At 40.7% G+C, this 15404-nt stretch overlaps 1 protein-coding gene across 1 annotated transcript in view; it reads right to left on the bottom strand.

Annotated features, from left to right (window-relative positions):
* Positions 1-7449: 7449 nt before the first annotated feature.
* LOC128519602 (ADP-ribosyl cyclase/cyclic ADP-ribose hydrolase 1-like) overlaps positions 7450-15404 on the bottom strand; it is a 28278-nt gene continuing 20323 nt past the window's right edge. Inside the window, exons 5-8 of the mRNA XM_053493378.1 lie at positions 9787-9860; positions 8899-8985; positions 7883-7966; positions 7450-7799 (exon numbers count right to left, since the gene is read on the bottom strand). Of these exons, the coding sequence (XP_053349353.1) occupies positions 7742-7799; positions 7883-7966; positions 8899-8985; positions 9787-9860 (303 nt within the window). The 3' untranslated portion in view covers positions 7450-7741. The remainder of the gene's footprint in view (positions 7800-7882; positions 7967-8898; positions 8986-9786; positions 9861-15404) is intronic.

Raw genomic sequence — 15404 nt, forward strand, 5'->3', positions numbered from 1 at the left:
AGACACAGGTGAACTTGCTTTTGTGATTATACAGATACTGGTGAACAAGTACACACGTAGACACACTAGGGGGAGACAAAGCGGCGGCTCAGTAATCTGTTTTTTTTTAACTAGCAACATGGCGGCACAGCAGTAGCACGCAGCGGCCGCTCCGGAGCCAAAATGGTGCTACGTTGTTTTACGTTTTGTGTGTAGCGTGTTTATTTTACTCTGTGTATGGATATCATCGCGACTGGTGTCCATACATACAACAGCCAGACACTTTTCTACCTAAATAACCCAGGTAACGACATCCACGATGAGCTGCGGGAAAAGCTACGCGACCTTGGCTTGCTGCGTGAACCAGGCTTTAAAGCCTCGGCGTTGCCTGATACCGGCAGCCGGAGAAGGAGACATCGGAAGCGGTGCGCGAGGAAGCGCAAGTGCGGCAAGCGGGCGGGAGTCTGTGCTAGGCTCCCGTCCATCACCTTATCCAACGTCTGCTCCCTGGACAATAAACTGGACTACATCCGACTCCAGCAGGCTACACAACATGAGGTTAGAGACTGCTGTGTCTGTTTCCTAGCCTCGTTTCGCGCCGACAGAAATACAGCTCTGTGCGGTAAGACTCGCGGTGGCAGCTTGTGTGTTTACATCAACACGAAATGGTGCAAAAACTCTGTGCTAGTTTGTAGTTTTTGCTTATCGCTGGTGGAGTTTGTGACTTTTAGATGCAGACCTTTTTATTTACAACGGGAATTCACCACTGTTTTCATTATTGGAGTGTACATTCCACCTAGCGCTAATGCTAAGGAAGCGCTATGGGAACTGTATACAAAGATTAGTGAACTGCAAAATACACACCCGGATGGACTGTTTATTGTTGCTGGAGATTTCAACCATGCAAATCTCAAGTCAGTGCTTCCTAGATTCCATCAGTATGTGGACTTTGCAACGAGAGGGGAAAACACGCTGGATCTTGTTTACACAGACATACAGTACCCTCACCTCGGCTAAAACCGGTTTTGAAGCAGGTGAAAACCTGGCCAGCAGGAGCCATCTCTGCTCTTCAGGACTGTTTCGAGAACACTGACATGTTTGGGGAGGCTGCAACTTACAGCGACTTCACTGACTTTGAGGAGTACACGTCATCAGTGACCAGCTACATCAACAAGTGCACTGATGACGTCACTGTCTCCAAGAACATCATCTCATGTCCCAGTCAGAAACCGTAGATTACTGCCGAAGTGCATGCATTTCTGAGGACCCGATACTCTGCCTTCAAAGCGGAAGACAAGGTGGCCCTTAGAAGAGCAAGGGCCAAACTTTCTCGGGCTATCAGACAGGCGAAGCGCGCACACGCCCAGAGAATCCACAACCACTTCATAGACAGCGGCGACACACGGCGCATGTGGCAAGGATTACAAGATGCACTGAACAACTTCTATGCTCAGTTCGACAGGAAGAACGACGTGTCGGCGAGGAAGACCACCCCTCCTCCGAACTCACTACTGTGTCTCACTACAGCTGATGTGAGGAAAACTCTATGCAGAGTCAACCCACGTAAAGCTGCTGGCACAGACAACATCCCAGGCAGACTGCTCAGAGAATGTGCTGAACAGCTGGCAGATGTTCTCACCGACATCCTTAACATCTCTCTGAGCAGCGCCGTCGTTCCCACGTGCTTCAAGGCCACCACCATCGTCCCTGTGCCCAAGAAGTCTACTGTGTCCTGTCTCAATGACTACCGTTCCATTGCACTTACACCCACCATCATGAAGTGCTTCGAGCGGCTCGTCATGAGACACATCAAGACTCTGCTGCCCCCTCACTGGACCGACTGCAATTTGCGTACCGTCCTAACCGCTCAATGGACGACGCCATCTCCCCTACACTCCATCTTGCCCTCACAAACTTGGACAAGAAGGACACATACGTTCGAATGCTGTACATAGATTTCAGCTCACCATTCAACACTATCATCCCCCAACAACTGATCGGGAAGCTGAGCCTGTTGGGCCTGAACACCTCCCTCTGCAACTGGATCCTGGACTTTCTGACCGGAAGGCCTTAGTCAGTACCTAAGTAGATCGGGAACTGCACCTCCAGCACCACCACACTGAGCACTGGGGCCCCACAAGGCTGTGTGCTTAGTCCTCTGCTGTTCACACTGCTGACTCACAACTGTGTAGCAACACACAATTCGAATCACATCATTAAGTTCACCGATGACACGACCATGGTGGGTCTTATTAGCAAGAACAACGAGTCAGCGTACAGAGATGAAGTGCAGAGGCTAATATACTGGTGTAACGACAACAACCTGTCTCTGAATGTTGACAAGACAAAGGAGATGGTTGTTGACTTCAGGAGGACACGAGGCGACCATTCTCCGCTGAGCATCAACGGCTCCTCTGTGGAGCTTGTCGAAAACACCAAATTCCTCGGTGTCCACCTAAAGAAGGACCTCAGCTGGTCCCTCAACACCAGCTCCCTGCACAACAGCGTCTCTTCTTTCTGAGAAGACTAAGGAAGGCCCAGCTTCCACCACCGATCCTGACCACTTTCTATAGAGGGACTATCGAGAGCATCCTGAGTGGCTGCATCACTGTCTAGTTTGGGAATCGGGCCATATCAGACCACAAGACCCTACAGCGGATAGTGAGGACAGCAAAGAAGATCATCGGGGTCTCTTTTCCCTCTATTGAAGACATCTACACCACACGCTGCATCCGCAAAGCCACCAGCATTGTGGCTGATCGGACACACCCCTCTCACACACACTTCACACTCCTGCCATCTGGAAAAAGGTACAAAAGCATTCGGGCACACACATCCTGTCTGTGCAACAGCTTTTTTCCACAAGCCATCCGTCTTCTCAACAAAAAGGAACTGGACTGATAAAACACATACACACACACTAACACACAAACCTTATCACTCAGCTTAACTCAACTACCTCAAAACATTGAGACTGGACTGACTAATCAACACAGCGCAAACACTCTGTAAATGCTTCACTGTTTATATCTTTTGCACAATATTCATTACTTTTTGCACTAATTCCTCAATTCTTGCTGCTGTGTTAAGGAATGTTTACTGTTTCTCCACTACCTCAACACCATATGTTATGTTCTGTTATGTCGTGGTTGTCGCACTGTCACTTTGTTGTTGCTCGTTTGCACATTTGCACATGCACTTTATGTTGTCTGTAAAACCTGTAGATAGCTTACTTAGCTAGTTAGTTTTTCCATAAAAAATAAAATACTTTTGACTTTGGTAGTCAATAGCACAATACACTACCACTGCTTTTTTCTCGGTATGATACCAAGTAATACAGTACTAGAGATAGCATCCCAATACTGATACTTTAAAAAGGTTACTTATGCACACAAAAATAAAATATCTCTGACTACAAAAGTTGCATTTTAAAGCTTTACCAAAAGTATGAAAAACTGTTAAATGTCAGACCCATGCCAGAGCTTTCACAAAATTCCAACACCCAGAACTCAAAACTGCTTACAGAAAAGGCAGCAAAATGGTTACTCCATTTACCAACTCCCCCTTAGCAGCCCACCCCTGTTTATTAACGCACCTGCAGACACACCTCACACACTATATAAGTCATACTAAGCCCTGTATTTAAGAAAAAAATCTTTGTGAATCATTTTACTCTGTGCTTGTACCTTTACCCAATTCCCCTTAGCAGCCCACCTGATTAGTAATGCACCTGCAGACACACCTCACACACATACACCATACAAGTCGTACTAAGCCTTATATTCAATATGTGATTAACGTCCCAGTATTTCTTACTCTGTGCCTGTTTTCCCAGACTTACAATTCAACCAGGCCCTTGTGATAACCTTCTTCAGATCTCTTAACCTCATGCCCCTCCCCAGTTGCTGATCTCAGTCTACCCTGCTGGGGGTTTATGCCTGCAGGCTCTCTGCCTCTCCTTGCTTCTGCTCTGACTTGTCCTGCCCTTTTGTGACAACAGTTTTTCATGTTTTTCATCAGGTTTGTTGTATTAACACACTAATCTATTGCCTTTAACATGTGACACTAACCGTCAGCACCTGTTCATCGGCGTGCCTTAATACTTAATTTCTCTAAGCCAAGGGGAGCATTGCAAGAAAATTTTAGGAAAATAGTTATTGTCCAAAAAACTATTTAAAAAAAGAATAAAATGAAGTTAATAACAACTTTACTGAAAGTGGATGTTATAGATTCATTTATATAAAGATTAAGTTTCAAATTAAACCATCAAAATGGAAAGTACTTTGGTATACTTTTTAAAATGTAGTTATTTATAGGCTGGAAACTCTAAATGAACTTCTTATATAGATTTTGGTCTGGCCTTCCTGGCATGGTCGTCATGAAAGCCAGTTTGATCATGGTGCTTGAGGAGTTTGATGGAACCTTATTTCTTTGGTTGTAAGGATGCTTTATAAAAACATAAACAATAAAATAAACTGAAAACCTAAAAATCCACCACTTTATTTATCAGTCATATCCTTCCATCTTCCATTCTACCTTTCCTCTCTTGTTTTTTTTTCTTATTTTAGTTCATTTAATTTACATCTTATATTGTATAAAATTATATATATATATATATATATATATATATATATATATATATATACAGTGGTGTGAAAAACTATTTGCCCCCTTCCTGATTTCTTATTCTTTTGCATGTTTGTCACACAAAATGTTTCTGTTCATCAAACACATTTAACTATTAGTCAAAGATAATATAATTGAACAAAAAATGCAGTTTTTAAATGATGGTTTTTATTATTTAGGGAGAAAAAAAATCCAAACCTACATGGCCCTGTGTGAAAAAGTGATTGCCCCCCCTTGTTAAAAAATAACTTAACTGTGGTTTATCACACCTGAGTTCAATTTCTGTAGTCACCCCCAGGCCTGATTACTGTCACACCTGTTTCAATCAAGAAATCACTTAAATAGGAGCTACCTGACACAGAGAAGTAGACCAAAAGCACCTCTAAAGCTAGACATCATGCCAAGATCCAAAGAAATTCAGGAACAAATGAGAACAAAAGTAATTGAGATCTATCAGTGTGGTAAAGGTTATAAAGCCATTTCTAAAGCTTTGGGACTCCAGCGAACCACAGTGAGAGCCATTATCCACAAATGGCAAAAACATGGAACAGTGGTGAACCTTCCCAGGAGTGGCCAGCCAACCAAAATTACCCCAAGAGCGCAGAGACAACTCATCCGAGAGGCCACAAAAGACCCCAGGACAACATCTAAAGAACTGCAGGCCTCACTTGCCTCAATTAAGGTCAGTGTTCATGACTCCACCATAAGAAAGAGACTGGGCAAAAACGGCCTGCATGGCAGATTTCCAAGGCGCAAACCACTTTTAAGCAAAAAGAACATTAAGGCTCGTCTCAATTTTGCTAAAAAACATCTCAATGATTGCCAAGACTTTTGGGAAAATACCTTGTGGACCGACGAGACAAAAGTTGAACTTTTTGGAAGGTGCGTGTCCCGTTACATCTGGCGTAAAAGTAACACAGCATTTCAGAAAAAGAACATCATACCAACAGTAAAATATGGTGGTGGTAGTGTGATGGTCTGGGGTTGTTTTGCTGCTTCAGGACCTGGAAGGCTTGCTGTGATAGATGGAACCATGAATTCTACTGTCTACCAAAAAGTCCTGAAGGAGAATGTCCAGCCATCTGTTCGCCAACTCAAGCTGAAGCGATCTTGGGTGCTGCAGCAGGACAATGACCCAAAACACACCAGCAAATCCACCTCTGAATGGCTGAAGAAAAACAAAATGAAGACTTTGGAGTGGCCTAGTCAAAGTCCTGACCTGAATCCTATTGAGATGTTGTGGCATGACCTTAAAAAGGCGGTTCATGCTAGAAAACCCTCAAATAAAGCTGAATTACAACAATTCTGCAAAGATGAGTGGGCCAAAATTCCTCCAGAGCTCTGTAAAAGACTCGTTGCAAGTTATCGCAAACACTTGATTGCAGTTATTGCTGCTAGGGGTGGCCCAACCAGTTATTAGGTTCAGGGGGCAATTACTTTTTCACACAGGACCATGTAGGTTTGGATTTTTTTTCTCCCTAAATAATAAAAACCATCATTTAAAAACTGCATTTTTTGTTCAATTATATTATCTTTGACTAATAGTTAAATGTGTTTGATGATCAGAAACATTTTGTGTGACAAACATGCAAAAGAATAAGAAATCAGGAAGGGGGCAAATAGTTTTTCACACCACTGTATATATATATATATATATATATATTATGTTATGTATTCTAGTATTATGTATATATAAGGTATTATATGCCTTATTAAGAAGAAAACTATACACAGAATGTAAATGATTTACGTAAATGTAAACTTAGTCAATATAACAAATGTTTGACTTTAATCTCCTAAATTTAATTATTACAATTTACCCAATGTCCTAAGATGTGTTAATTAACCCTATATTTTACAGCTGTTTCATTTTGCCAATACAGCCATTAACAAATGAGCAAATGAGCATCTCGGGTAGACAGGAAACAGTTCTTTTATTATAATTATTATTATTTTTTTTATAAAAAAGCAAGCCCAAAAACATTGTTATAAAACACTGGATATAGGAAAGAGAGAAAGAGAGAGAGAGGCATAAGTCCAGACAGAGAACAAGAAGAATATTTAAGATCAAGGCGAACCAAAAAAAAAGATAAAAATAATTATCCCCCGCTTACTGTTAAAATGGTTAAAATAATATGATTACTTAAGATCTGGATATTATCTGCCTCTTAAAAAACTTTCTATAATGGAAATCATTATCAGATAGATTCACGGTTTTACAGTTCCTGGTTCACAGTATTTTTTTTTTTCAATTTACTGTAATTTCTTTAATTAGTACTAATTAGGCCCTGGGATCCATATTATCTTTAATTGCATCTATCTTATCTACCTTTTAAATGATATAGCATGGGGGATGAGTGTTTGTCTCAATTTATAGTCATTCATTGTAACATTACACCTATTTGGTTTCACAGTATCTTTGCATTGCACATGTCTTATTTCCATGTTTCTATCCCAAGTATGTTGTTTTCTCTGTTTTTTTTTTCTGGTGATTTTTTCAGTGATTTCCAGTGTTTGAGTTCTCATTAAGTAAAGCTGATTAATGTCCTGCCACATTCCTTATTTTTGTCGATACCTGACTGGGTTATTCAATTACAAAATTTTTAGGTCTGAATTTTCTGGTCATGTCAGCACAATTTGGTCTGTTGGATCAACAAGAGTCTGTCCTTTAAAGGAAACTCATGGCAGTGAGGCTAGCAGTAGGTAATGACAGCTGTGGCAGCCACTAGCAGCAGCACCAGATACATTTAAATGACAACTTTTTTTCTTAAGCACATCATCAATATTCATTTAAATACATGCATTGTTGAAAAACAAAAGGGATAAAAAAAAAAAAAAACTTAACAGAATTACATATATTTTATTTCCTGGCAAGGTCTTAATTTGCTTGTCATTAAGACATTTTACCAGTGTTTACTGTCTAACAGAAATCCTGATACTTATATAAAATAAATCACAGTCTTAGCCAATAGATAGTAAAACATCTTAGTTTCATCAATATGTATTAATCAGTACACTAACAAACCTAGTTTTTTTTCTTTTTCATTTAAAATTCAAGTAAAATACAGCTTATAGATTATACATGATTGTAATGGATTTTCAGAAATCTTCAGTGCATTACAGACAGAAGTCATTTTCATAGACAGTCACGGCATGGAATCTCCAGGTCTGAAATGCAGCCTTCAACTCTGGAACTAAATATCAAAACAAAACATTCACATTTACAGAAGACATATTAATCGTAGCCCAAAATCTCATAATATTACAGTATACTTACTAAGGAACTTCTCTGCAGTTGTAAGCAATCATTGCATTCAAAATGTTTTTTAGCTTTTTAAATGACGGATTATCACATGTAGTCCTGTTAACATAAAGTAAGATAAATTTAGCAGAAGGGCATTATTCTCATAGCTCTAATTCATAGCAGGTTTACATGTATAGTATTAACATTGCATAGTTTGCAAAAGATCACATACACCTTAGTTAAAGATATTCAATCTTAGTTCTTAACATTATAATGTAAATTCAATAAAATTCACATTTAAAAAATCACACAAAAAACAAAATGAGAAGAACATTTATGGAAGTGTGTATGAGTGAGAAAAAATTTGTTCAGATAATGATGAGATTGTCCCTGATAAGCAAGCCAAGAGTACAGTATCTGTGTCAGTATTTCTTCTGACAAGTAAATTAGGCAATCTACTTCATTAACATTAGAGGTAATTTTAATGCTTTTGTAGTAGGCCAAATGTTTACATACCCCAAGCTTACTGCATCTTTAAATTATCTAAAAGCATCTACTGATTGGCCAGCTGTCAGAATTAGGAGTTGATTGGGAGTGCATCTTTTGTTGGTGGTGGTGGACAGTCCTGTAAATCTTGCAAGATTCTCTTACATTTCGAGTTGTACCACTTTAGAATATCAGCTCCATTGACTTACAGGTTCTGAGGTTAAATCCCTAATAGCATTTATACCCTACTGAAACATATTAACATTTTTCCATGAGCACTGAATACATGTCCAACATTGGCTGTTTAAGAAATGAGAAGTTACTCATAGCATAAGTCAGGCTTTAAATTGTTAATAAACAAGAACTTGTTTAAATTTTTAAACTTGATAAATTGTTGACAGCTAAAACATATATTAATCAACTATCCAATCAAGGATATTTGCTTTTTTGAATCCAAATTGTGACGTTTTTGCCAAGGCGGTGTATATTTTCATTTGTTTAAGTGCACCAAAATACATCCATAGAGTGTGTGAGTAAAGCAAGTTTTCTCTTCCAATACTTACGTGTCTGTGTTTTTGGTGACCAGCAGTATAGTCAAACCCTCCACTTTATTTGGATCAAGATTCTTCACTTCTACACTTCCAAAGATACTTAAGAAAACAAACAAATGAAAAAAATATATTATTATAAAAGATCATATTGATTGATCAATATTGCGAAGCCAGTCATAAGCCAAAAGAGAGGTGGTGTTTTTTAAAATACATTACAGAAAAAGCAAACATGCAAACACCCTGTCTTCATGGGTGATGACGAACGAAATGTTTAGGGCAGAAGAACTATACATTGTGCCTTAATCTCTCTACATTGTGATTAAACAACTTCATGCATTTACCACTGCTACTCCAATCTGGTCTCCAGATTAAATAGGGAAGCAAGCCACACAGAAGAGCATAGATTATGGGGTGCCAGTTTATTTGCTTCACAAGATTCACAAAATGTAGAATATTTTGTTTATAAACTTATCCTGATTGGAACTTTCTGATAACATTCTTTAGATTAGGGCAGAAAAGATTTCATCACAAAATCACAAAATTAATTTAAAAACAATACTGACAAACTCAACATAATATTCTGACTATGAATACAGGTACAATAGTGTAAAAAAAAGTGTTTGCCCCCTTACTAATCTTTATTTGCATGTTTGTAACACTTTAATGTTCATCATTTCATCAGACAAATTTAGTTTATTTTATTAGTCGAAGATAACACACATAAGCAGTTTTTAAATGAATGTTTTTATTATTATGGGGAAAATAAAATCCAAAACTACAAAGCCCGGTATGAAAAAGTGTTTGCTCCCCCCTGTTAAAACATAACCTAACTCTGGTTTATCACACCTATTTTACATAAGCCCACTTTTGTAAAAATAAAAAAAAAAGTATGCACAGTACCTTGAGGAGTTGAAGGGGGTGTCTAGTGATCCATTTAACATTGCAGACACATTCCCACAAGCAGTGGTGGCAAACTATGAAAGAATATATGAAATTATTCTGGGTTTCTTCATGTGAGTAAAAGTTTTACTTCAAAATTCAAATTCAAATTTTATTAGTCACATACACAAACATACACAGTACGAAATGTAGTGAAATGCTTATACGACTGCCATTGACCCTAAAAGAGAATTAAAGTTTACAAATAAGAAATAAATATGAATAAAAGAAATACAATAGAAATTAAATAGAAAAATTAAATTAAACTAGGAAAAATAGAACTAAAAATAAAAATAGAAATATGATGTACATAAAAATAGAAATATATTGTGCAAATTGAAATATACTGTACTGGGTGTGCAAATATGCATAGAACCAAAGTGTCTTTGTGCAGAGGTTATTAAAGTGTCTTTGTGCATTGGTCCAGGATGTAGACGTAAACATGTAGTGTAGTTGTGAAGGTAGGTGTGCAAAGTTATTAAAGTGTCTTTGTGCAATGGTCCAGGATGTAAGCATACAACATGTAGTGTAGATATGAAGGAAGGTGTGCATGTAATTGTCCATAATGTTCATGGATGTAAAAAGATTGATAGATTTGATCAATTATGAAAAGATTGTGTTAGTTCTGCATAGTGGTGTGGTTGTGGTTGAGAGACCTTATCGCCTGCAGGAAGAAGCTCCTCCTCAGTCTCTCTGTGTTGGCCTTCAGGGAGCGGAATCGCTTCCCAGACCGCAACAGAGTAAACAGTCCGTTATTTGGGTGACTGAGGTCCTTCGCGATCTTCCTGGCCTTGGTCAAGCACCGCTTGCTGTAGATCGAGTGCAGGTCAGGGAGCTCGGTGCGGATGATGCGCTCAGCTGATCGCACCACCCTCTGTAGAGCTCGTCTGTCCTGCATGGTGCTGTTCCCGAACCAGGTCGTGATATTTCCTGTAAGGATGCTCTCTATGGTGCAGGAGTAGAAATTCCTGAGCACCTTGGAGGGCAGTCTAAAGTCTCTCAAGCGTCTGAGGTGGTAGAGACGCTGTCGGGCCTTTTTTACCACGGTGTTGATGTGACAGGTCCATGCCAGGTCCTGCGTGATGTGAACACCGAGGTATCTGAAGCTGTCCACTCTCTCCACTGGGCTCCTGTTGATGACGGGGGTCTGGTAGTTCCTCACCTGCTTTGTACTGAAGTCCACTATCAGCTCCTTTGTCTTACTGACGTTCAGGAGGAGATTGTTTCTCTGGCACCAGTTCTCCAGATTTCCAACCTCCTCCAGGTAGGCCGTCTCATCGTTGTTCGTGATCAGGCCCACCACAACAGTGTCGTCAGCAAACTTGATGATGGTGGTGGAGCTGGTAGTGGCCACGCAGTCGTGGGTGTACAGAGAGTACAGCAGGGGGCTCAGAACACAACCCTGGGGGGCTCCAGTGCTGAGAGTGAGGGAGGCTGAGACATGTCCGCCCATCCTTACTGCCTGTGGTCTGCCAGTCAGAAAATTGGAGATCCACTGACACATTGATGAGCTGAGTCCCAGGTGCTCCAGCTTGGTGGTAAGTGTGGAGGGAATTATGGTATTAAATGCAGAACTGTAGTCGATGAAGAGCATTTTCACATAATTCCCCCTCCGAGTGTCCAGGTGAGTGAGAGATGTATGGAGGAGATGAGAGATTGCATCGTCCGTGGAACGGTTTGGACGATAAGCAAACTGTAGTGGGTCCAGTGTGTCTGGTAGTGAAGAGATGATGAAGTCTCTGACCAGGCGTTCAAAGCACTTCATCACTACTGAGGTGAGGGCTACAGGGCGATAGTCATTAAGAGAAGCAGGATGAGGTTTCTTTGGGACAGGAACAATAATGGACTCTTTGAAGCATGTGGGGATCACCGACTGAGATAAAGAAATGTTGAATATCTCAGTGAACACAGGTGCTAGCTGGTCTGCGCAGGCTCTGAGGATACGACCTGAGATGCCGTCTGGTCCTGCTGCTTTCCTGGTGTTCACTCTCTTGAAGGCTCTCCTCACGTCATGCTCTGTGATGATGAACGCGCTTCCGGTGCTGGCAGTGACTTCCTGTCTGCAGCCGTTAGCGCCGCTAGCATTAGCATCGCTATCGTCTTTAGCTGCAGCCTCGAAGCGAGCATAGAAAGTGTTCAGCTCGTCTGCCAGAGACACGTCTGCGTTTATCATACCGGATGTTGGTGCTTTATAATCCGTTATTGTCCTTAGTCCCTGCCACAGGCTCCTAGAGTCACTCTGTTGGAGTTGTGACTCTAGTTTCCTCCCGTAGCGCTGCTTCGCCTCTTTCACCGCCTTCCGGACGCTGTATGACGCAGCCTTGTATGGTTCCATGTCCCCCGACGCGAGTCCCGTAACGGTGGGCAAGATTGTGCCTTGTAGCCGTCCTTGACTGTAGTGTAACAGTGATTCAGTGTCCTTTCGCCCCTGGTGGGGCAGGTGATGTGCTGATAAAAGTTCGGCGCTGCGCGTTTGAGGTTGGCACTGTTAAAGTCCCCCGCTACAATAAGCGCAGCGTCCCGGTGTTGTGATTGTTGTTGTGTGAGTGCCTCATGCAGCTCGCATAAGGCAGTGTCCGTGTCCGCTTGTGGTGGAATATAAACGGCGCTGATTATGACCGATGTAAACTCCCGAGGAAGATAAAAAGGACGACACATGATGGACAGTAGTTTCAGATTTGGTGTGCGGGAGTGTGTGAGAGGAACAACACTCACGCTGTTGCACCAGCTGCTGTTCACCATTAAACACGCGCCGCCTCCCCTTGACTTCCCCGAGTCCCGTGTCCTGTCCATGCGGTGAACCGAGAAGAACTCGGCCGGCTGGATGGCGTGGTCCGGCACCGCTGGGTTCAGCCATGTCTCGGTGAAGCAGAGGAGATTGCAGTCCCGTATGTCTCTCTGGAACTTTATCCTGGCCCTGAGGTCATCGAGTTTGTTTTCCAGTGACTGGACGTTGGCGAGCAGGATGCTAGGCAGAGGTGTGCGGTGTGCACGGGCTCTCAGCCTGTTCCTGACGCCGGCTCGTTTCCCTCGGGAAACGAGCCTTGTCATCTTATTTACATGTAGTGTAAATAAGATTATCTGTACAATGTGCTTCTTTCATGTGTCTGGAATATTACCAAAAATAAGTATTAACGAAGCCTCACGAATGTTGGAAAAACTGGAATTTTGCAAGAATTTTGCCTCAGCATAAGTAGCATTTTCGGTACTCAAGTAATTGAATCAAATGCTGGCAGTGTTGCGAGTCCGTCTGGTAGCCGTTTAAAACTTGTATGCATCAGTGGAAAGCCAAGCGAAGCCATATTTTTTTGTGTTTTTTTTTTTTTGTATTTTGTTAAAGTTTTAGTGAAGACATGACACCATGGGTCCCAAGAATGTTAGCAAGGACTACAACAAGTAGAAAAGGGAGCCGCTTTAAGTCTCGTGTTTAAAGTAGCTGATGCCAAAAGGAATCATAAATTAAGTTTAAGTAAGGGATTTATGTCACATTTTACTTCATTTACTAAATGTTTTGATTGTTTCTATATACAAACATATGCTTATAGTGTTGGAAATTGGTAACATTGGTAATATTTTTTGGTAGCTGTAACGGATTATTTGCATTCACATTATTTCCAAATGGAAAATGCATTTCGCAATACAGTACTCCTTAAGATTCCTCCTTAAGAACTCCCAGAAACGTATTAAATTCATATGAGGACTTACCACTGTCATCACATATATAATATATTACTATACTTATGAACTTTTTCAAATTTATTTGTACTTTACTAAGTATGTCCACTTTTCATGTTAACTCACTACATCTCAGTAAAATATTATACGTTCTGCTCCAAAATTATGTTACCTGTGTAATATCTGTCCTTACTTCATACTTAAAAGCTGACATAAAACAGTAATTTAAAGCAGAGCAAGCACAGTAGTTAGTTTACAGCATATGCCTTATTTTGGCCTGTTGATTGCACTCATTAGATGCATCAAATGTTTTCTCTCACTGCCTGTCTTATTCACACACAAGTTCTTATTAGAAGATTTCTCCTTCAAATCTGAGAAAATGTAGAAGTAGCCCATGTACCATTTCTCATTTTCTTTGGGAAATCTAATGTTATCTTACAGCAGCAAAATCTTTCATTGTTGACTAATGACTAAGATAGATTATGTTATGTTATGTTATGTTAGGTTAAGTTATGCTATGATAACCAAACTAAACTTTAAACTCAGTTTTTCACAATTCCTGACTTTAATACTAGTAAACTTTCACTGTCTTAGGTCAGTTGGGATCAATACTTTATTTGAAAAAAATAGTAGAGAGAAATATTAACGTAAATATTAACTTTTATTTCTTTGATCACATTCCAATTTGGTCAAAAGTTGACATAGGTTCCCTTTCAAAGGCTACACTCAATGCTGCGTGAAAACGCTACGGGAACATCTTGTCATGTTGCCGGTTGTGAAGCATGTGTGTACCAAACACGCCAAATTTTTGGCTTTTATAACCTCGGTCAGGTGACGTCATCTGATAGGACGCACCTGCAGGTTATAAATAGGAGTGAACCAGAAACATTCCTCAGATTCTTGTCTTCACCTAGTTGTGAGCGTGTGTGTCTAACCAGCAAAAATAAGTGTTTAACTCACCGATAATGGCAGAGTTTTAAACGAGATGTCCCTCCGTGTGTATAATCCATATCGGAGGGCGATCTCTACACTTTACTGCTTCGATTAAGTGCTACGCGCGCGCCTCGCATTCCGAGCCGCCGCGCAATCCTGGGGCTTAAACTCATGCATCCGGCAGAGCAGTGAGAGACGGATTTAAAACTCATTTCTTTCGCGTTCTCATCGGATCGGGAAATCCCTCTGTCCGCTCTCAAGCGCGCGCTGCGCTTCTTCTTGCTTGTATTACTTGACCTCAGTGCAGCTTTTGACACTGTTGATCACACTATTCTTCTTCACAGATTAGAAAATGTAGTGGGAATTAAGGGTACAGCCCTCTCCTGGCTCAGATCCTATCTGACCCATCGTTATCAGTATGTAGACTTAAATGGTGATTATTCTGCATGTTCTCTAGTGGAGTTTGGCGTTCCGCAGGGTTCAGTTTTAGGTCCACTGCTTTTTTCCCTTTACATGCTTCCTCTGGGCAACATAATCCGTAAGCATGGTATTAGTTTTCATTGTTATGCTGATGATACACAGTTATATGTCTCAGCAAAACCTGATGAGAAAAAACAGCTTACTAAAATTGAGCAATGTGTGCAGGACATAAGAAATTGGATGCTAACTAACTTCCTTCTGCTAAATCCGGATAAGACAGAAGTTCTAGTCATAGGACCGCATACAGCTAGGAGTAAAATTTTAGATCATACCGTAACTTTAGATGGCCTTTCTGTTCCATCAAATGCAACAGTGAAAGACCTTGGTGTGATTATTGATTCCAGCCTTTCATTTGAAGCACATGTAGATAATATTACCAGGATAGCATTCTTTCACCTCAGAAATATTGCCAGAATAAGAAATTTATTGTCGCTAAACGACGCAGAAAAACTAGTTCATGCTTTTATCACCTCTAGGTTGGACTATTGTAA

The sequence above is a fragment of the Clarias gariepinus genome, chromosome 3, assembly GCF_024256425.1.
Source record: "Clarias gariepinus isolate MV-2021 ecotype Netherlands chromosome 3, CGAR_prim_01v2, whole genome shotgun sequence".
NCBI classification, from domain to species: Eukaryota; Metazoa; Chordata; class Actinopteri; order Siluriformes; family Clariidae; genus Clarias; species Clarias gariepinus.